The sequence below is a fragment of the Uloborus diversus genome, chromosome 1 (genome assembly GCF_026930045.1).
Source record: "Uloborus diversus isolate 005 chromosome 1, Udiv.v.3.1, whole genome shotgun sequence".
In the NCBI taxonomy this organism is placed as follows: domain Eukaryota; kingdom Metazoa; phylum Arthropoda; class Arachnida; order Araneae; family Uloboridae; genus Uloborus; species Uloborus diversus.
In genome coordinates, this window is record NC_072731.1 from 67,314,746 (window position 1) to 67,339,681 (window position 24,936).

The 24,936-nt window shown below is 33.0% G+C and overlaps 1 protein-coding gene across 2 annotated transcripts in view; it reads right to left on the bottom strand.

Moving 5' to 3' along the window:
- Nucleotides 1-24,936, bottom strand: part of LOC129234633 (brain-specific angiogenesis inhibitor 1-associated protein 2-like) — a 155,859-nt gene that overhangs the window by 75,891 nt on the left and 55,032 nt on the right. For both annotated transcript variants that reach the window (XM_054868666.1, XM_054868665.1), the window contains exon 3: nt 8,373-8,465. In XM_054868666.1, coding sequence (XP_054724641.1) covers nt 8,373-8,465 — 93 coding nt within the window. The remainder of the gene's footprint in view (nt 1-8,372; nt 8,466-24,936) is intronic.

Sequence of the window (24,936 nt, forward strand, 5' to 3'; positions counted from 1 at the left end):
ATGTGTGCAAATTGAATATTTTATAATTTTTTACCAAATTAGGAAAAATCCGCCATTGCACCGAAATTTTCGCGAACCCCCTTCCTGCACCTCGCGAACCCCTGGGGGTTCGCGAACCACCGGTTGGGAACCTCTGCTATAGAGGAGCTTTGGAGTTGCATCGAAGTGTACCCGAACTTGAAAATTTACTTGGCTTTTACCGTGCTGAACTTACATATGTTACGGTCATGGATGGCTATCGAGAGTTGATAGAACTATCTATCATATTTTTAGGTGGAGATACAGAAAATAAATTTGAAATAAGACCACCGGGAGCCATGCATTGAACTCGATGGATGACTCGAGCGATTTACTTCCTAAAATTATTACTATTTAGTTCACAACTAAAATTAGATACGAAGGAAAATGAATCATTGTCAGATGTCTGCTTGTTTGGAGTAACGATATACGTGAAACCATGGCTTCAATGCATTTTGAAGTCAAAGCACTCAACAAAAGATTTGTGCTTTTTGTGCAGTTATCTCAAAAGCTGCTCCACAAAAATTCATCCAGCGTTTTATGGTATTTATCTGACGAAATATCAGTCTTAGCTCTTTTTGATGATGAGGTAGAAGAAGAAACAAAATAAAAAATGGTGACAAATTTACGTAGAGAAGCCTTCTTGTGCCATGAGAAAAAATACATTCCATCGAAGTAAGATCTTTGTGGTTCATTGTATGGTAGGTTTTGCACATTGGTTTGATCTAGTTGTTTAATTATTCATTTATATCGTGCATTTGTTATCGGTTATTTTATTATTTTGCAGAGAAAACAATTGATGATTTCATATCAGCAAAAAGCCAGTCATTGTTTACTAGACTTTAAAAAATTGATGATAGTTTTCTCAACGAGAGTCCCTCTTTGTGGGTCAATAATATTTCATTCCTTGATGCAAAAAAGACGGTCTCAATGCTTAGAGCGGTAAAAGTAGTAGCTGAAAGAGCGGTAAAAGTGATGCAGGACTTTAATGGGTTGCTACTAGCTGATGAGGGCAAAAAGAATTTGTGTTACGTTGCGTTCGAGAGCACCGGAAAATTTATCTTAAATGCAAAATGCAAACATTGAAACGAAAATATGTGCAGTGATGTTTCTTGTAGTGTAATATTGTTGTAAATATATGATTTAAATAAATTGATGTCGCGTCTAGTAAGGAATTATACAGTTAGCAATCTTCCCACTGTAGTCGCCGTACAGGATTTCAGGTCCAACTTTGACCTCAAGTCGGCACGGGTTCCCGTTATTTTATTGCAATGAATTTTTTTTCTGGTGTTTCTGAGGTGAAAAGGAAAAAATATGGAGGGCATGCGTATTTGAGTTCCCAAATTTTTTTTTCGCCATTATATCTTGGGACACCCTAATATATATATATATATATATATATATATATATATATATATATATATATATATATATATATATATATATATATATATATATATATATATATATATATATATATGTAGAGAGAGAGAGAGAGTCAGAGATTTACCGCACCGAATTTATCCCTTCTATGTTTGTAAAATATTATGCAAGATAATTTGATTAGTAAAGGAACATTTGTGCCTAATTTCATTTTTATAAATTCATAATGAAACTGTAGCATTTGGTTCATGACATTAAAACTAGTTTTATTGATGGGTAATTTTTTAAATTGTTTTTTATGGAATTAAATTTAAAAGTGGAGTACTCAGTTAAGTAACACATCTAACTAATGGAGGGACAGACAGAATTCTAACCTTTTAAAGTGTTCTAAACGCTTTCTACTTGGAGTTGTGTAGAATAAAATTACAGTTGCCAATTCATTAGAGAAAATACTTTTGAAACTTGATTTTAAAGACTTAAAAAATAACTACTCTTTCAGTGATTGGACTAACCTATGTCTAAAGTACGCCCAAACAATTGAATTGACGAGTCCGAAAACCAGTCATCTCCTGGGATTTACCAAAGGAGATGACTGTGGGTTTCGGACTCATCGATTCAATTACATTCAATAACTACTATATGAATGTCCAAAATTTTTGTAAGGTAATTAAATGTGATGGAAATCCCTATTCTTACTTAATGCTTACACTATGACTAGCTAATAGCAACAATCAACTAAGCGAGGTTCACCCATAAACCACGCCTTTTCATCTTTAAGTACAAATCAAACACATTGAAATGATGATATTGAGCAAATGAAGCAAAAATCAGGCAAGATAAGGAATTAAGTACAAGCCATTGAAAGAATTACTCCCACATTGTGTCATAAATGTAAGATTTAATCAGGCTCCAGCAGAAGAGAGCTATTCTAACTGAAGTTGACCAACTAAAGTGCAACGACGCAGTTAAGTAAGAGTCGTAACAGGTAATTACTTTTTTTATTAGCGCATTGTGAGATTCAACATCGAACTTTACGGCGTAAACTCAGCTTAAGGAGCTTTCAGAATGAACGCCATGCATTTCTTGCGCTATAAATGGTCCTCCGCTCTTTTGATGATATTTTCTACTCCGCCAATAAGTGTGGAACATTCTTAGAATGTTTTGATCTATGAAAGTTGCAAAACATTCAGAAACTAGTTGAGCTTTACTTTAACGCTTACCTCGAGCATGTTATCCATTAAGGAACAAAAAAAACTGGAGACTTAAAATGTACAATCCTTATAGGTTTGTTTTTTTTTTTTTTTTTTTGAATTGTAGCTAAAATAGACGAAAATCTAAGGGGAGGGATTGGGATTTTTTTCCGGTCAGTGCATACTGACGTGAACAAATTTATTTTTTTTTTTATTGCGAAAATATGTGCATCTACAAAATAAATTTTGCCATTCCGAAATTATATTACAATTTAGATTTTGCCACAGCTTAATATAGATATTTAGATTGGTCTCGATTCAGCTCTAATGCAGTCAGTTCGAAACTAGAAGTTTTTAGTTCTAGTTAGTTAGAAATTAGGAACTTTCTAGCCCAGAGCTGCAGTCTCTGCTCTGAAGGCGGAAAAAGGTGAAGTGGTTATTGTAACGCGTTGCATAAAGACTCGGATAATCAGAGAACGTCACGCTTGATGTCGATGATACTAACATTAAATGCTCTCTAGTGCGCATGTCAAGTCACCTTGGCAATCTAGAACGCATGCACTCAAGAGATCAACGTCAATTTAGCATCTGTCTTTGAAATAGTATCTTACACGCATAACACCTGAGAATTTACCGTCATCCCGTTATCTGGTAAGAGTTGAATCCATACAGACTTGGGGTATTAAAGGTCTTTCAGGGAAGAAGTGTTGAAACTACTCTGCATGGGTAAAAGAAAAAAATAATAATAAATTGTCAAACTTGTTCAAACTCGGCAGCTTCAGTTGAGACTCTAAGGATAAACAGACAAAAATAATTTAATTTTTTTTTTCAATTGTAGTTGTTTTCAAAATATGCAGACTCATCTTTTAAATATCTGAATTGCCTCTCCTCTGCCTTGACTTTGAAAAACTAATGTTGTTACATATAAGTGTGTACGGTTTTTGTTGTTTTCCGATAAAATTTGCATTGAGTGCACACCCCTTGTGTTCTTACACTGCTTCAAAAGAAGTCAAACTGAACATTTGTATAAAGCATGTGGTAGTTTGTGCTACAAAATGAGTCATATGCCATAGAGTTAAACAGTGGTTACTTCCAAAACATTTTCATTAAGCTACATTAATATTAAATTCATATTTCATATTCAATATTTTAAAAATTGCTATATTCGTTTTTTATTGCATCATGAGCTGTATAGATGCATATTTAAAGAAGCTAACATTGCGGTGGGTTTTAGTCATTTATTTTTCCCTTGTTTTCGATCGTTGCTGTTGCCAGGAAGAATCCAGTGCCTAGTGACCAAAAACCGCAAATAATTCCCCGGATGAATTTGGAAGTTGAGAGTTATTGGCTTGCACTCATGCACTCTGGTAAGCTGAAGGAGGCCAATTCTGTAGACTCCTTAAAGCACGTTTTTTTTTATTTATTTTTTTTTTTTTTTTTGAAGACACTGACCTTTTTTTCGACAGAAAATAAATGTTATGGTATAGGATAAGTTTTTTTTTTTTTTTTTGGGGGGGGGGGGGGGTTGCAGAAAAATATTACGTATGGATGAAATTTATCTTTTTTTAAAATCATTATGTCGATGAAAATGAATATGTAAGCTTTTTTCTTGGCAGAAAATGAACATACAAGTAATTTTTTTTCCAATATCAGTTGTGGAAGGATGGAGAGGTAACTAGTGAGCAGGGGGGAAAATCAAAAATTTCGTCACACAAAGTGCAAAAAATTTGATTGCATGTTTGTTTTTAATTTCAAAATGTTCAAATCAAATTTCAAGACTTACAAACATAAGATTGGCTGAAAATTCAGTTCATCAATAAATAGAGATAACCTTCTTCACACCAAAAAATTGCTGTACTCAAGAAAACGTAGTTTAACAAGAAAAAGGCTGCATAGTTGTGTCATCTATGGTAAATGGTTTCATAACCTAGCCTATTTACTTTTACTTAGAAATAAAATAACATGAAATACGCGATCCTACAGACATGGGTATACGGGTATGTGCAAATTTGCTAATTACCTTCATCCACACCAGATATGGACATGCGCAAATTTGCTAGTTACCTTCGCCCGCGTCAGATATCGGCACGTGCAAATTTGCCAGTTACTTCTCCCGCGTCAGACATGGGCATGCGTTAACTTTGCGAGTTACTTTCCCCCCGCGTCAGACACCGGCATATGCAAATTTTCCAGTTACTTTCTCCAGTGTCAAACACGGGAGTGTGCAAATTTTCCAGTTATTTTCTCCCGCGTCAGACACGGGCATGTGCAAATTTGCCAATTACTTCCTCCCGTGTTTCCCGTGTTAAACGCGGGCATGTGCCAATTTACCAGTTACTTTCTCCTGCGTCAGACACGGGAAACTGCGTTAAGTAATGGTTAATGTACTTCAACGAGATTTTCTTGCTATCAGGCCATCACGCAAGATGGTAAGGGCACACCTGCTCGGCTGAAGCATTTTTTTAACGCCCAGTTTAATTTAGAGCGAATTATGCACGATATTGAAAACTAGTGTAGAGATCACCGTAAATGTTGCTTCCTTACAGGCATAATAACCAGACAGTGAAGACTCTCCGAAATTATTTCCCATACCATGGCTAGATCGCAAACATCCATGCCCATATAGACAAATACAGTGATATCAGAAAAACAGCGGAAGAGGGGGGGGATTTTAATGCGGGTGAGGGTTAATAACTTGCAAGAGGAAATGCTGTCTGGGGGTTATTCAAGAAAAATAATTATGCACTATAATTCTTGCAGAGACCAATCTTTTTTGTTATTTATAAAATTGCGGCAAATGAAATTTTGCACCCCCAAATAAAATATATTTTATACATAAATTCAGGATGTTAAAGAGATGAAAATCATAAAGAATTCGTCCAGAGCTAAACGAGAGCACTTTCTTGAGTATCAACATTGAATTTGTAAAGCAGTAATCTTTCTTTCGTTTATTGGCTAAATTATTTCAAACATATTTTTTGGTCAAAATAACTCTCGCGAAATACAATTAAGCTCTTTGATTCAAAACGAGGAAAGAAATAATAGAAATCCTTCACGCATTATTACAAACTTTATTAAACTTATTCTCTCAAACTGTAAGGAATTATATTTCAGTAGTTTCTTCGGTCAATGTTGTTAGGAGTTATCCACAAATGACGTCACGCTTTGAAAGGGTCGTGAAATTATGAGTTTGTGACAAGTGGGAGTGTGTGTGTGTGGCAGGGAGTAACGAGAAGTGACATCACACACTTTCATTAAAATAACAGCACTTTTAGAATAATATGTTTAGAAATATAGCGTTACGAATAAGGAGAAGAGGTGGTAAGCTGAAGTGTCACAATTTGTGACAAAGCGGGGGGGGGGGGGGCAAATATGTCGAATGTATAAAAGTGTGACATCATTTAGGAAAAATGATAAACTCATCACATTTTATTCGCTGTATAATCGAACTGCATTAATATAGTGAAACTTAATTAGAGCAATTCCACGAAAAGTGGTCCTGACACACCAAAAATGTTTTTTCACATAATATAGAAACAAATATTTTTTGACAAAAAAATATCTGTAGTTTTCCATCCCAGCATCAATTTTGTGCTTAAAATATTTTCATATCAGATTTTAGTCTCATTTGCAAGCATTTAGAACGAAATAAAAAATATATTGTTAGTGAAATAAATGTAAGAACCATCTTTTTACTCAATCAATTTGTTTTTTAACTATCAAAAATCATGAACACAGATGTTTTACTATAATTATGAGTCAAATTTTTTGACTAAATACTTTTGATAAGTTTTTAAACCCCGAAAAGATGCAGGTCACTTTTTATTGGTCACATACGTAACGCAAAAAGAACAAAAGTTTTCCTCCAAGGTCAAATTGGGGGACTAGAAGAAAAATATCTCATATCATAAATTAACTTGATACATAATACCTGTAACCAGACTTTCATCTTCAAACATTCGGCAGAAATTTTTTAACGAAGCTTTATGAAAGATGTCACACACGTAACGCTCCTGAATCGTTTTCATTACTAGTCGGGTCTTTACATTTGAATGTAAGCAAAAAAAGTACTCTACATAATTCAACTAAAAATATTGTGTGCTGGCACTGAATCCAAGACTCAATGAGTGTTTAAAATAATAATAATGATAAAATATAATAAATAAATAAAAAGAACAAATTAAGAATTTTAGTTTTCATACCCAAAGAGCAATTTAAACTAAGTGTTCGAGATCCGCATACTTTAAGATCAAAAATATAATGTTCTAAGTACCTTAAATTGCATTTATATTTTTTGCTAATTTTTAGTTTTTAAGAAAAAGTGAGTAAATTCTACAGACAGTTTAAAACATTCAAATTATTTTAAACTACATAAATATAGGTTAGAAGTTCGTAATAGTTTATAAGCTTGACGTTTACTACTTCATTTGTATACAAATAAAAATTAATTTCATCTTCATTCTTTGTTTTGGTGAAAATATCTTTTCAATTTGAGTATTTACTAGATGCGTTGCCCAGCGTTGCACGGTCTACCTCGAAAATAATAATTGCATCAAGTGGCGCATTTTCAACAATTCTGCTCAAATGAAAGAAAAAATAGCGTTAGGTTTCCCTTTAATGTGTAGAAAAGAGCAATTTTATGCCTCAAAATTTAACTTTAGACGTCTTTGGGGTTTTTTTAATTAATTTTTTTTATCATTGTTCCTGATAGGCCTCACTATCCCGTTTTACGATTTTTCTGGAAACTTCCCTAAGGGGTTCGACCCTTTATAGGATGCGAAAGTACCCCTGTGTGTATTCTTGGGCATCAAAGGACGGTCCTCTGCGCCAAATTTGGCAAAGATCCGATGTAAACCTAACTTGAATAATTAAAACCACCGTGGGGAGTGGGGGAACATCCATATGCGAGTTCCTGAGCACCAAATAACGTCTATGCCCCATTTTGCAAAGATCTGACCTAAACTGTGGATTTTAATTAGGATATCCCCTTCAAATATTGCACGCGATCACACACGTAACGCTAATAAAATATTTTTTGCTGATATCGTACGAGCTTCAGAAAAAAATATTTGAGGTATACTTACTCAGTATACTTAGACACATGCACAAAAAATATACTGTTCATTTACTTTTTAAAACTTCACAGGAAATTACAAAATAGTATGAGCAATAGCTAATTTTCAGATTTTCACACACGTAACGCTGTACTTAAAATTCTATTTAAAAAAATTTAGAGTTGTTCTACGAAAATAAAACTTTCCCCTAAAACCTCTTACATATCTTCTGTTAATCCAGTAGAAACTGCTAAGAAATATTTTTAAAATATCATATTGGTTTTTATTGTTATTTGCAACGAAACGGTGTCAAAAAGTCACACACGTAACGCTGGAATGGCCCATTACATTAAAAGCATCTCTCCATGCGAATTATCACAACTTAATACTTGCTACTCACTTTATCTACTCACTGAAGGGATGAAAGACTAAAAATTATTCAAATGAAATAAATTGGCTCTTAGTTTTAAGCAAAATATACTGTTTTTGTAACCTTTTTATTCCATGAAGAATGCTTTATTTCGAGAAGGTTGTCAAACAAAACAAGAATCAATGGTAAAAACTAATCGTTAAAATGGAATATTTAAATCTGTTTGAATCTTAATCATTTGAGTGAAAAATGAATTGATTTTTTTAATGAGGAAAGCTCAGTTTAGAAGTTTCTGTGGAAAGTGTTGAGTGCAATAAAAGTAGAAAAGAAGGTCATGATTACAAACGAAAAACGTACCGATATCCGTGCATCCACCCCACGTTCCTTGATGAGCATGGCGCGCGAGTTTTCCCAAAGCATCGATGTAAGCCTTTGATGCAGCAACAGCTCCTGAAAATAGATTAACATTGTACATTCGAGGTGACGTACATGATAGAATTTATCACAATACAGTCTTAAAAGATAGGTTCTCAGCATAAAATTTTCCGAAATCTTCGAAAACATCAAAATGTCTTTTGACCTTTAAAACAAATAAGAAAATAAAAAAATGTAAAACGTTTTAAGACGTCAGTTACCACGTCAGTCACCGACGATAAACTTTCAGCTCAGGTTGCTGCAGACATCTCTGAATATGAGTACAATATGCGGTATGAAACTACAATGTATAGTAATATCAAGATTGTGTTATTAATGCACTTAACTATTATTTATCAAACATTTCAATGATTTTTTTTTTTTTTTTTTGAAACAGATTAAAACGGTTGTTTTACATTAGTTACTCACTGCTCACATGGCCTGACCGATTTTCTCATAAACGCTAACGTGTTAGTTAAGGTAAAAATAATGCTATGTTTGGATATTTTATGAAGACATTCATAAAGTCAGTAGTAAAAACTACTACTTTCGTCAATAAAATTTAAATACGACTAAGAGTGTCATCAGTACTGCCCTGGGCAGACAAACGGCAGTATCCGCAGAAATGAGTTTTCGAGATATTTGAAGAAATGTGTGTTGGATTCAATACTAACATTAGGGAAATGTTAGCATTAGATTTCTTTTCGCGCCTTTCTTTCAGCGGAAATCAAATAAGCAGGCTTGTACACTAAAAATAAAGTAGCACAATAGATGACAAAAATGCAAAAAAATTGAAAACTGAAAAATTTGCAGTTACTGCTCTTTACCTGACCACGGCAGATTTGCTCGATAAATTGGACAGTGGTATTCCAATAATGTATTTATTATACAACTGTCGAGCTGACCCCATAGACATAGTCAATTACGTGTAACCAATGCATTTTTTTTTAAAAACTTAGTAACTTTTCTGTGTTTTAGTGTAATTTTTTCTTAGGGGTTTAATTAAACTGCTTAGTGGAGGGCGAAATAACCAGCTAAATTAAAATAAAGTGCATCCGCTTGAAATAGTTGACGGCTCTTCAATACTGCTGCCTTCGCTATGATCACCCCCCCCTCACCTTTTAGAGGAAAATTCTAGCAAAAGATGGAAGAGACGTAAACTACCTCAAGCAGATGCACTTCATTTATTTTGATTCGTCTGCTTATTTCACCGTTCACTAAGCAGTTTAAGTAAACCCCAAAGAAAATACAGTTACATTAAACCCAGATAAGTTGCTAACTTATTTCCATCATCCCCTTTGTCAAAAAGTCATTAATTACGCATATGTTGACTATTTCTGGTGTTGCTAATTGGAAAGAGCACAGCATAAATTTCAAAATAAAGACTTATCTTTCATTCTTGAAACAACAATCCATTACGGAAAATTAGCTTCATATTTGCACAAAGAAACTTTCTTATCTCCTGATTTATAACCACACAGAAAAGAGAAGAAAACGACAGACCCGGGAAGAAAGCTCTCACATCGTACTAACATCGCAGTTGAATGGTTAAATTATTACGCCCAGAGCATACGGTTGCTTGCATAATATCGCGGCAGGAGGGAGTGAGAAATAATTAATATTTCCCTTAAACGAGAGAGATAGAAAGGGAAAAAAAGGAACACAACCATTGATCGGGAAGATCCTCCTCAAAATCATTAAAAGAAGCGATAAAAATGTCCAGTTCATTAAACAAGTTAGAGCCCATGTTTACCGAGTACTAATCAATTATACCTTCAGTTCACAAAGGAGCCAACCAATACCCTGTCAGCCAGGGTGTATTTTAATTGGAGTCCGTTATGGAGAAAGATCCCAGAGTCTTTTCAAAGATGAGTGAGGGTTTCGACAGATTCAATTGAATTAATGCGAGCAGTAATGCGTGCCTAAACCTGATTTTTTTTTAATATTTCTCCTTTTTGGGCAGAAATGAAATAAATCCCGCTGAAGTATTGATCGCGTACTATGGATGACGGAGGCAAAAATTCTGGTCAGGTTTTAACAAAATATTAAAAGCGATTGTTTAATAAATAGTAATCAAATGTTTGGTGAAAAAAATGGAAACCATTTTCATTGTGGTAATATATATGAAATAATATACTTATAGAACATAATATTTCATCAAGGCCGTAGTTAAACATTTTTGGGGGGAGAGTTGTTTTACTTCCCTTCTGTATATGTAAAAATTTCTACAAGATACTTGACGTCAAGATGTCCCACACCCCAAAAAGGAAAGTGACACAACTCAAATAAAAAAACAGAATTAAAGAAAATCCAAGTTTTACGCAATAGTACTTTTAAGCGAGTTCATCTCAAATATTACAATACGCGCACAGCAGTTATAATATGTTTACTGGTTAGTTTTTGTTGTCTAATTTAGTAATGCATACTCAACTAATTATCAATAATAATTTTTAAATTTTATTTCTAAATTATGAAATTTTAATGATTTGTCACGATTGGTTATATTGTTTTTACGCAACACGCATGTAAGTTAACTTTACGCGAATTTTTTGGCAAGAAAAAGCACTATAATCAGATTTTAAATTAATAGCTAGTACGTTTTTCCCAAATTTTGAGTTGTGTCTCTTTCCCTGCTGGGGTGCAATATAATCAACTTCAACTATTGGGAAAATCATCCGTGATCAATTCTTGTTTTCAGAAAATTTTAATTTTTTGGAACTGCAAGACAAAAAAATATTATTAGTGACATAGATTTCGTATTGGATTTTAGGGGTGTATAAAATACTAAATGACTCCTCCTTTCGGTTACGCCATTTATTTTCATTTCCACCACTATAGATTTCTATCCATTATATTATCTATGTATCTTATCATATCTTATATAAATATAGATTGTATCTGTCAAAAAGATTGTTTAATACCAGTAAAAAAAAGAAAAGAAACGCAAGACGATCAAGTAGTAGTCTTTCAGTCCATTCCTTTTCGACATCCCCTTAACAAGCAAAAAAATTGGCTAAATGGAGCAATTTTAAAAGTTCAACATTTGTATTCCAAATGCCCTGGATGAACATCAGCATTCGCCGTACTTGTGCACATATCTTGTGTCTGGAGGCAGTAGCTAACATTTTATACATCGCATTCTTATTTTTCACGAAAAGTGTTGCCGCATAGCACAAAATAAATCAAAAAGTTAAGTACAATGAATTTCTCTCAAAATTTTACCTTGCACTCAAATTTTAATCTCCATATGGTGTATTCTCTAAAATGTGGCGTTTTTGATTTTTTGTCATACAGTGACAAAATTTATCAGCTATGTATACTTCTGTGAATTGGATTAATGCCAGTAGAAAGTAAGAAAGACATCACTTCTGAGTCCACGGAGGTATAATATTCGTAAGAGTTACCACCCAGCAAGAAAAAAATGCTGCGAGACTGCGAATTTTTCTTTTATCTTGCATTTTTATGCAACCAATTTGGTTCCAGCAACTTAGCGACAGTTTTTTCATGCAGACAGCTTTTGATTTAAAAAAAAATCTCATTATCAAAATGTCATCATTGCAGATGTCTACACCTCTTGAATTATAGTAAATGTTGTCCGTTGCATTTTTTAAAAAGCAAACATGGTGGATGGTATGAATCGAACAGAATGCACACTTTTCGTTAAAAAAAAGGTTTGAATTCAAATCAATCTTGAATCAAATCTTGAACTCAAATTATGTTTTTCGCAATCACGAAATGCGATAGGACCCTACTTGTTGAGTTTCATTGTTTCTACTAATGGAATTAGTCGCAACCATAATTCGAATTCGGGACGTCAAAATTCAAATGAATGCCAGGGGCTGGATGCTGGATGTTATGTGCTGGATACGGTTTTCGCGTTAAAAGGATTGTGTAAAGTCGAGAATACCGTTTATAAATAATTCGCTTCCGAGGCACATGGACGTCTGCATTACAAGCATAGAAAAATAAAATCAAAAGACGGCGGACGTCACTCAACGATCAAGTGAAAACAATAAGCAATTCGTGTTTGCTCAAACAAAATAAAGAAAATGCCAGTGTTTCTCCCCCCCCCCGACATAATCAACCAATATTTCAAAAGCAAATAAATAGTTTTTCAGAAGTCATATGGCAACTTTTTGCGGTTAAGACTGATTTTTTAACGATTGGAACACAAGGTACGCAACGTTAGTATTCTAAAGTTAATTTTCATGACTAATTTTTAAGACAATCAAGCAAATGAAAATTCAATATTCATTAAGACACAGAATTCCAAAGAAAATTCCAACACAACAATCATAATTCTAAGCATTGCCGGAGGGTTCGGCAATATGATTGCTGCATTTTGTTCAACCTATTGCATATATTAAAGGAGCAGGACAAGCAATCAACTAGGAAAACACAGGAGGGATGAAAGCTTGAAGGATCAATATCATAAGCGCAGGCTAAAGAGGCGTACGGCCAACGAGAAGTTAACTCAACACACAAACCCTTAAATGAACTATAACATAAAAATAAAAATTCGCAATCGAGCTGGGATGCTTTACGTAGACGTCTCACAAACTTAGTATAGGCTCACGAAAAACGATATATGTTGGGAAAATTGGTCGCAGGGAAAAAGTTGTTATGGCATAAAGTTGTACTTAATTGACACATTTTGACATTGATTATTAAAAATAAATGTACAATAACTGACCCGTGCGAAGAATTTACACTTGAAATTTGTAGCCTTCCTGTAAAAATGCCATGAAAAATTTTCATAACAAAAAATTAGCATATTTGCCAGGTTGAAAATTATTGGACTCAGTAACTCATGAACTAATTGAGATGATAACTAAACGAGCCGATGTGTTCATCACATGACTTCCTTTTACTCCAATTTAATGTCATTTCCCCATTATTGGCAGTTTTAATGTGATTCAATTGTTTACTCTCTAATTATCACCAACAGTGGACAAATTGAATCCAAATTTAAAATTAAAAAAAATTGCCAAATTTGTCGCCAAGTTGGGGACAAAACTTGGCGACCAAAAGATTGGAAATAAATCGCCAAGTGTCCGACAAATTATAACACCACTTGAGTTTACGTTGAAATTAACAATGATTTCCCCCCAAAAAGGGGCAAAAGACCCCCTTAGGAACATCCGAATGCAACCAAAAGAGAAGAAGCACAACTAGACCCCACTAGAAGTCTAAGTACTAAATTTCAACTTCCTAGGCCATACAGTTTTTGAGTTATGCGAGATACATACACACATACGCACATACATGCGTACATACGGACGTCACGAGAAAATTCGTTGTAATCAACTCGGGGGTCGTCAAAATGGATATTTCGGGTGTCTGTACGTTCCTAGGCATATATCATTTTTCGACCCGAAAGGAATCTACAGACACCCGAAATATCCATTTTGACGACCCCCGAGTTAATTACAACGAATTTTCTCGTGACGTTCGTACACTGTAAAAAATCTCGGAAAACTCTCTGAATATATAAAAAAGTTTTCCGTAATACACAGATTCGTACGCCCTCCGCAGTTTTCTGCTATAATCAAAAACGTTTCCCGTATAGCAAGAAAGTAAGAGTCGACGCATGCGCAGCTCACAATTTTATAGTCCAGCAGCAAATCTAAACTGAAACTTTCGAAAGCACGCAATGAAAACAAGTGCTGACTCATGTATGGGAAGTAACACTCATCAAGGGGATTAGTAGAAGTTTTGTTCCTCGCATGAATTCACTGAAGATAATTCTAAAGTCTTATATTTTCTTGCATATGTATCGTCATAAGATTGAATTTGAAGCTATGTCACTTATTTTTAAGTACGAAGTGCAAATTCTCGACGCATGCTCGCGGAAGGAATACAAACTGAAATTGAAAACCAAATAACTACCGAGAGGACGCCATGTAAATTCATTGCGTCGCATAACTTGTGTAGGTAATTTACTTTTTTCTTGGATACTTTTCTTCTTTCTACCAAATGGGTAATTTTTGTTGGCAGAATTTTATTCTGTCATAAAAATCACCTTTTTGGTGACCAAAGCCTGCAAAAGACCACCGCCGACGAATAGGTAAGTCGCTTTGCAACTCTATTACTTTAAAGAGATTTAGTTCATATAAATCTCGTTAAAAAAAAAACTATTTTCTTCAGTATTATTTTTTCGTTGTGAACTATTGCAATTTGAAAATATTTTACATTACTTAGAACACATATTTAAAGTGCAAGTGTGTCTAGTTTTATTCTGTAAAATTTATGAATTGAAGATTATAAAAAAATTTAAATATGTGTTATTGTGTACTTTGTTTTTATGTGTCAATCTCAGTTAATATTTGGCTATGTATCAAGCATTATGAATTAAATGTTATAATATGCAAATTGTCAGGTTTGATAGTTCGTCTTTAAGGTTGCATGTTTTCATTCTCTTGTAAACAGTGTACCTAGATTGTATGAAGTAAAAAAAAAAAAAAAAAACTATCTCTTGTAATTAGGAACATAGTGCTTCAGTATTATCTAAATGACGATATCTCTTTAAATATTTGCATTAGCGAAACGCTTTAAATTAGTTAAATGTGTATTAATTTATTTAACAAATATATACATATATGTATTTAAAAGTGTCTTCATTTTTTTCGTTTTACGAGCCTCAATTTTACCAAAAGCAAAGAAAAAAAAAGACTTAATAAAATAATTTTGTATTTTTACACCATATTAAAGTATTTGACTTATAATTTATATGATACTTTGATTTATAATGTATGTGATACTTTGATTTATAATGTATATGATGTTGCTTTTTCAAGGGGGGGGGGGCGCTTCATAGCATTTTATGGGTGCACCATCACTTTTATGGTGGGGGAGGGGTTATTCTCGTATATATGAAATGGAATAATCATGTAATAGAGTTCAATGTTTTAATAAATAAAATATATAATGCATTTTGCGCACACTGTAAAAATAAAATCAGTAACCTATTTTGAATAAGTATTTATATTTGTGATGAGCTGGAAAAGGGCAAGAACAGAAGAATCAACCCGAATGGTTCCAGCAGGGGGACTTGGTGTCATATTTAAATTCATCAATTTCTCTGTTGGTACTTTTCGGTACACTTTGTTCGTCAGAGAAATTGACTTGACGTGAACGAATTCCGGAACGCGACGGGTAGGTAAGTCCTGTCAAATTTTATCCGAAGATAAAAGCTATCAAGATATGTTTTTAAGTTCTGCATTAAAAATACAATATGTTGATAGTTTTGTCTTGAAAATACTGAGAGAAAAACTGAAGTTTAAGATTGTTTAACAAACAATCCCCACTTTTCAGAAGGTACCCCCACTCCAATTCCCCGACGATTTTGTTATTAGGAATGAAACTACTAGATTATTTCATAATTGTTCAAAAATTTATAACTGTGCATATGTTATGCTGTTAACCATGCTATTTGTCATTAGAAATTCCAAAAAAAAAAAAAAAAAAATCCACGAATAATTCTAAAATTGCTTGTATTATTGCTCTTAGATATGAAAGAATTGAAACTGATATGGTATGCAATACTATAATAAAGAATTATGTTTTAGAAAAAATCACGGAAAAAGGATTCCGAAATTCTCGGAAACGTTTTTGAAAATTGTTTGGAGAATTCCGAAATACTCGGAAACGTTTTCGAAACTTTCATGAACCACAGCTGCACAGAATACTCAGAAACATTTCTGGAAATTACGGAAAGAGGATTCCGAAATACTCGGAAACGTTTTTGAAACTTTCATGAACCACAGCTGCACGATATACTCAGAAACGTTTCCGGATTTTTTTTACAGTGTATGTATATGCGTATGTGTGTATGTATCTCGCATAACTCAAATACGGTATGGCCTAGGAAGTTGAAATTTAGTACTTAGACTCCTAGTGGGGTCTAGTTGTGCACCTTCTCTTTTGGTTGCATTCGGATGTTCCTAAGGGGGTCTTTTGCCCCTTTTTGGGGGGAAATCATTGTTAATTTCAATGTAAACTCAAGTGGTGTTATAATTTGTCGGACACTTGGCGATTTATTTCCAATCTTTTGGTCGCCAAGTTTTGTCCCCAACTTGGCGACAAATTTGGCAATTTTTTTTTAATTTTAAATTTTGATTCAATTTGTCCACTGTTGGTGATAATTAGAGAGTAAACAATTGAATCACATTAAAATTGCGAATAATGGGTAAATGACATTAAATTAGAGTAAAAGGAAGTCATGTGATGTACACATCAGCTCGTTTGTAAAAGGAAGTAAAAATACAAATACGCAAAGTGCTTGGTTTAAAAACGCTGCATTGGACTTGAATGCCTTTTTCAACACGTGATTAATACACAAAATTTTTTTTTTTTTTTAAGTGCGTCAAAGGCGAAGCTGATCCCGACCCAAGACCATGTTGTTAAAAACCTAGCATTCTACTGAATAAGCAATCCAACTCTCCCTTACCCCTATACGAATGCAAGCTGAAATTAACATTTTAACCGTACGAGGTACGAATCCAACAGGAAGTTAATTTCTTTTAAGCAGGAAAAATATGAGTTGATTATTTTTCGCCGAAAGCGAGGAAAAACAATATTTAAAACCATTGAGAAGGGATAAAATGGAGAGAGTGAAGCCTTTCATTCATTAAACCAAGACCTCAAGTCACGTGATAGATTTTAAACCTGAGCATTGGAACAAATCAGGTTTCACGCGAAACGTGTCAACCATTCGTCATTGTTGAGACACGTGATTTGGGGGTCTTTGGGTCAGGTTTTGCTAAACCAATGATTGGACTTCCTCCCTCCATTTTAATCCCTGCTCTAAGTTTAAAACGATATCTTACTTTTGAAGTTTGAAGTATTGCGATCGAGGAACTTGTTATTTTTTCTAACAGAAGTACAGGAGTTTTCTTTTTCACTCTCTCCTCACCAACGTTGTTAATGAAAATGTCTAAAATCAGTTCATACTTTCTCAAATCCTTTTGAGCTTTTTCTTTTCATTTGCATGCTATAGTTATTTCACATTGAAAATTGAGGAATCAATGGATGAAAAGTGATTAGATTGAAGCAACGAATGGAAACTAAACAATGATAAAAAAGGAGGAATAGAAAATAACTGGAAATATTCAGACAAAATAGAATCCAATAAATAGGGGAGAATAATAAATATTAACTGAGTAAGGGAATAGCAAAACGATTGATACAGTAATTTATTGAATTTAAATGTATAAAAGAAGGGTAAACATTAATGAATTTGAACGGAAAAATCTCAACAATTTAAAACAGTTTAAGCACCTTTTCAAAAATTACAGTTATACTCGACTTTCAAAACAATACCCAACTTTTCAAACTATATCTAAACGTGCAGTAATTTTGAAATACTTGTGCTAGAAAAATGAGAGTTCTTTAACCTGAAAAACTATAATTTAAATGAATTTAAACAGATGAATTTGAAACAATATGTAGGGCAATTTCCAGGTAACTGACTGACATTTTCAGAGTAAAACAGTAAGTATTTTGTAACGTTCAACGCAAAATATATGTTGCGCAAACTATCTTTCCTCCTGGATTATTGTATTTTTTAAGCTAAATTTTGGGGTCTAATTGAATTCTCGAAATATATTTTGGTTGTGTTTTAAAAATTTGTTAAAAACACGTTAACTGACTGACATTTTAAAAAGTATCATGTCAGTCAGTTACTGTGCTTTTGATATTTTTTTAAAATCATCCAAAATATATTTCAAGAATTCAATGGTACCATTAAATTTTTCCTAAAAAATACAACAATCCAAGAGAAAAGATCGTTTGCACAACGTATATTTTGCGTTGCAAAATATATACTTACTTACTCTAAAAATATCAGTCAGTTACCGGTGGAATTGCCCATATATATGTATATATATATATATAAATTCTGGATATATGAACTTAGAAATTCTCTAACTAGATTTATAAAATCGATATGACAACGCGAGTTCAATTTGATAACGCAGTAAATCATTAAAACAAAACTCTTCCCAACGAATCTCAACGCCCTACGGCATTAAATATTAAACCATCTTTAAATATCCAGATTTAGACCTATCGGATAAACTTCAGAAAATGTTTTTCGCGATAATTCACTTCTTAAAACAGTCTCAAGAATGCAAGCTTAACAAAATGCAAAAACGGCAATTTAAACTGGAAAAAAAAAAAAACTAAAATTGCTTTCGTCTTTCTCTTACGGCACAGAAAATTTAACTAAGAAATTGGCAAATCCATTCTATCAGAGAGAGGTTCCTCGCGTAACTTGAATTGCAAAAGTTTAGATTATTCACGAGCTCTTTTCTCTTAATTGATTCTTGCAGAAGAGCTGCTGAAACATGAATCAATATCAGTGTTGATTCAGTCAGCGGGTACGAAAGCTTTCTCCGATTCTGGAAGTTCTCTAAAAGGGTTACACAATTCTTTTGTTTGCATTTTTCAAAATGCTAACACGGGAACGGTTTGAATAAATATATTAGAAGGTGGAAAAATAGAAGAGATTTGAGAATAAATAAAGATTTTTTAGTGTAAGAAAAGCTGAAAATTGGACTTAGTTTTCTGTTTCTTTTTACGAATACATTAATTTGTTTAAAATACTTAAAATGGTGATGGTATCAAATGCATAGGATAAATCACAATCACGAAATTTTAACAGAATATTGCCAGAATTCTAAAAATTGTTTTCTTTATAATGTGATCATTTTTTATGTGAATTGATTTTATTTAATTATTTATTACTATTATTTTGCAAGGCACCAATTTGTTCTTGTTCAAGTTGTGAATGTGATTGAGGTCGCAGAACGTAAAATAGAGCAATTCTTTCTTTACATCTAGTTTATCTTTCCCGTGAATAAAGTTTAGTGTATAGGTGTCCCTCGTATTACACAATATTTGCACAACACGGTTTCAGTATAATATGGCACAAAATTTGCGACTGCAACACAGATTCGATAGTATACGGCAAAAAACTTGAATTTAATACTACACGGTTTCGATATAACACAAATTTTTAAAGATAGAATTTCATTTTTTTTAATACACTGTTACAGAAATGTGTGATAAAAATTCTAAAAAGATTGTACTTTGCTTTTATGAAACTGATACGAAAAATTGTATCTGTCTCCGGCTCAAAAAAGTTGGCATAACACTAACTTTTATTTTATTTTTCTCATCAGTGTTCTAAAGAAAAAGAGATGAAAATTATTTTGCTTTCAATACATTGTAAAAAAATAACATTAGGATTAAATACAGGGAAGACTGGTGAGGTTTGATCACACGGGAGGTTTGACCCACCCCGTCATTTTCATATTTAAACACATTTGTAACTTGTGAGAACCGGAGGGCAGCATGATATTAAGTCAAATAAAAAGCTGTTTCCTTGTTAGCCAATTTGAAGTACAATTAAGAAGAAATTACGTGTAACAGCTTTTTCACACAAAAAGGTAAAATTTTTCGTTGCAAGTTCATCTCTTCTGTGCGATTTGCCATTCATTCTTACAGAAGTAAAATGTACTTTTGACATACTTTGTTTAATGTGTAAAAACCTGTATACTTACTTTTAAAATTCATAGTTCATTTTAATACGTTTTTTATTTTGTTTTCTAAAATGGCTATTAAGGGAGGTTTGACCCGGGTGAAACCTCCCATTTCATTTTGTATGAAGATTTAACAGTTTTACAACTATGCACTTCATTTTATTTGTTTTAAGTAAGACTGTTCAGTTCAAATGAAAGAAATGCTGCTCTTAAATAGTAAATAACGTCACTTAACATACAGATAATAGTCATTTGAAACACTTCCTGTGTGTGAATAATTCTGATCAAACTAAACGCAACAGAAATTTGCTTTTCTACTTTTCTTAATAATATACGTATCTAATAATCCAATTCACAACTCGTAACAACTGAACAACTGCGCCCATTTGCCAGAGCAGGAACTAGAAAAGTCAAAGGAAGTAGAAAACGGATCACATCTAGAACTTTGATAGACACCCCTGGCAAAGTTGAGATAGAAAAAAATGCATAATATGAAAAAGAGTAAGAAAATATCTAAAAATACTTTTAAAAAGCAAACAGTATAACGAAGATTACACTTGTATTCAAACAGTGAGTAGAAAAGTGAAATATTCTGATGTTATTTTTAAAGAAAAATATGGTTTTTCTTTTGACGTAATTAATGCTTGTATCATATAATCGCAATAAATCAGACATATTTACATTACAGTATAGTTTTCATTACTTTTAATCTCTGTTGATCAAATCTCCCTTATGGTGGGTCAAACCTCCCTCAAGTGGGGATGTTTAACCAAACTCTTGAAAAATCGTAGGTAAAAAAATAAATTTTAATTTAAATAAAAAACAGCATAATAAAACGTTGCTCAAATATATTTCCTTTCAAAAAAGTCAGCTGGGAATTTTTTCTTATGGAAACTTTAAAAAAAAAACCTTTGTAAAAGGTGGGTCAAACCTCCCCGATTTCCCCTAAGCTAAATTTGTCAAACAATGAATGAAAAATGTAGCCGAAGCAAAATATGAAATAAAGTCAATAGAATAATTCTATTCATTTTATTTCATATTTTGTTTCATTGTTATTGCTCAGAAGGGTGCCCGGAACTAAGTTTTTGAGTGAGGAAAATTCTCCGGTTAAGGAAATGAAACTCCAACTTTTGCTGAATGATAAAATACGAGTGTGGACACATACTTATCTAACGAGAAAAAACATTAAGTATTAAAAAATACAGGAAAAGCTACAATATTGAATTAAATGTCTCCGAATTTGCCGAATCGTCAGCCAAAATTTTTTGAATAATCACATTTTTGGGAGGGCACAGTGACCTGTCATGCCCTCTCATCGGGACTCCCCTATTGACTTTTCAAATGCATACAAGTGATGAGCAGTAATTCGTTGTTTCAGCATTAACGATAAATGCTTTCAATTTCCATCCTACTCATATATAACTGGAAAAACCTTTATGAAGAATACATTACATTAGCTCAGAAGAAAATTCAAGTTGAAATTTGCTGACGACGACTAAAACTTTCTACTGCCAACCAAAAAAGAAAAGGTAAGACTTTGTGAGCTTAATGTTCCCCAAAGGGAGAAACTTCAATGATAGTCGTGTGTTGAAGACTGAATATTTTACGCAAATACACTGAGGAATAATTCTTTCCGCTATTTCCGATATTTTTCTCGAAAAATTGTTAAATGAGAAATTATAAATGCAGTAAATATTGTGTGTTTCTAGTAGGGGTGCGACATCGATGTCGATGTTTTGGAAACATCGATGTTTTCCTTTCGATGTTATTGGAACATCAATGTTTTGGTTTCGATGTTTTTTCGATGTTGGTGTTTTTGCATTTTAATTGAAAATTGTAATAATATTTGCTCCAATTTTCTCGCTGGGAAATTAAGCATGCTTAAGGAATTGCTCAAAAAAATTCATTTATTTGCACACATTTCATAAGATAAATTTTTCTGTGTAGAGGATGATTTTTGAGAAGATCACTACAAGATGGTAGAAGATAACTGGAGGACTTTTTGGAAGAACTCGACATAGATAGTCTAGTGCCAGAACTTTTAATCTATTTCAAGGCTCCGGTTCTTATAAACTAAAGGAATATTATAACTTTAAAAATTCAGAACTGGTAAAAGTTGCGTTAAAGTATTTGACAGTGATGGCATCTTCCGTCCCATCGGAAAGAGTTTTTTCTCTGACTGGCGGGATAGTCAGCAAAAAGAGAACTGCTCTTCTACAGGGGAAAAGTAAACAAAATTATTTTTCTCCAAACTGTCAACACCAAATATTGGGGATTACTTATCAACTTCCCTCAACAAGTCGTCCCTTTTTTATATACATTTTGTGTTTAATTGTGTAGCACTAACAGTACAACATATTTCTTGCTCTTAATAATAATTGTTAGAATTATTTTTGTATTTTTAATATAATTTACACAACTCTTTCTCATCGTTCAACTGGCGGTCAATGCTAAGATACATTTTTCCTTAGATTCTTTTTTGATGTAGATTTACTTTTAGAATCATTAAGTTTGAAAACATTTCCTTATTACTATAACTAGTTTTTATTAACCGTTGCATGTCTCATTATCATTTTTGTCCAATTATAGTACCAAGATGTTGCGAAATTATTCCTATTAAATTATATTCATGATTAGAGGTTCAGTATTTTCAATATATTAGTCATAGATAGATCATTTATAGTTTTTACTTAGAAAATTCTGAAATAATAGCTATAATTTAACGAATTAACGCAATGCCAAAAGAATTTAAAGATCCATTAAGAAATATTTGTTTTATCATATATGTAAGTCTGTAGTGTAGTATGTTCAAAAATGTATGTTATATATTGATAAAATGATCGATGTTTCAAAACATCGATGTTTTCTGGTTCGATGTATCAATACCATTGATGTTTTAATTTCTTACATCGATATTTTGCCATTGATGTCACACATGTAATTCCAAAGTACGAACTTCCTAAAGATATCAGCAAAAGTTTTGTTTCAATATAGCAATGGTCTGTATCTTAGCATGGAAGATAAAGATTTTTCTTAATGTTTATAAATTTAAGAGACTATAAACTGTTGATTAAGAAACATAACTTACAGAAGAAGGCTTATACATTACATCTAGTTATGCTGGAAGGAAAGCTGGATCCTTTAGATATCTTGTTGGAAATATCCTGTTAATACTACTGGTACAAAATTTCTTATTAAATAACAGTCAACATTGAAGAAAATTACTTTATCAACCATGCAAAAATAAGTTAAGTTTTGTGATAAACTCCATTTAAAAAGTAAAATAAAATTTGTTACACATAAATGTATTATGAAAATCATACGTTTTAAAACAGTCCGGAGAGTAGACACTGCTGCCTCTGCCATATACACAAAAATAATTCCACAAATAAAAAAAAACTCGCAGCACACAACATTTAGCAGCCAGGCCCCGGTATTTATTTGAATTTCAACATCTTGAATTCAACTACGTTTTTCGGAATCACGAATTGTGACAGGACCCTACTCGTCGGATTTCTTGTTCTACAAGTGTCTCCTATTGCCATCATAATTGAGAAAACGATAATTTGCATTTAAGCTGTCGAAGTTCAAATTGAAGCCCAGGATCTGGGTGCTAGATGTTGTGCTCAGGATGTTATTTTTGACAAAAGAGTATTGTGTTAATTCGAGAGGGTCTGGTATAAATAAAGTCGATTCTGGGGGACATGAACGAGGGCCCAGGGGAGTATTCCCTCTGCCACCGCTCAGTAGGATCACCAACGCACGGAGGGCGGTGGACCTCAAAAATAATACTCGACATTCAAAGGTCAAGTAAAAACAAAAAGCAATCGTAACGGCTTTAAAAAAATTCAGCCCTTTTTATTGGAACAAAATGTGGATGGATTTTTTTAATTTATATTATTTAACGATGTTTTCATGTCTGCTATGTTTGATTTTAAACCAGCATTAAAGTTGTTTCCTTGACTTCATAGTTTCTTTTACCATTTGATCAGGCATTGACCATTTTGTTAAAACATGCAGCCAAAGATTCCTATCAAAAAACCTGTGTTCCAAATCTTCACTTAGAGATGAATAAAGAAAAACAGCTGTATATAAAGAAACCCTGTATAATGCTGTGCATCTGGTACAGGGTGGTTTTCTCCGTGTTTTTGATACTTATTCAAGCGAGTATGTAGTATTGTCAACATATTGCAACCAGGCAACAAAAGTGACAAATTAAAAAAAAAAAAACTGCTTTGAAGAAAAATAAAGGATTTACGCAGTACTATTTTCAAATGATTTCTTCCTCAAATGCTAAAATACGTGCGAAATATTTAGGATGCTACGTTTACTATAGTAGGTGTTTGTAGACTACTAATGTAATAGTATATGGTAAAAGTTCGATTTTCTTCTCCTAAATTATGAAATTTTAATGATATTTTACTGTTGATTGTACCGTTCATACGCCACCACGAACCAGGCACATAAACTAAATTGATGCTACTTTTGCGGTAAGAGAGAGCGTTAAACTTGCATTTGAAATCAATAATTAGCAGGGGTGCTTATGTTGCCGGGGTGCGATAGACACATAGACAGTTAAATAAAGCAATATTTTTGCAAAAATTTATCATTTTAAAGAAAAATTTGTGCTTGTGGAACTTTTTTTTTTTTTTGTTTTGTGCCCGATTTCCCTAAAACTTTTTATGTATTAGTTCATTTGGAGCGGTGTGGAAGCGATTACCCTCCTCCGTGTATCTCTAATTTAACTTCCATTACATTACTTGATTTCTATCACAATAAAAAAAGTTTTACAAAAAAATTAAATTTGCTTTCCTTTGAAGTTCGTTGTAACGGAATTTCACTCTAATATAAAAAAAAAACCTGTAAATCAAAAAATTATTCATTTATAACTTTACAGCAAGTCAACAGTCATAATTCAAAATAACTGAAGACACTCATTTTAGCCAATTATGATCAATAACACC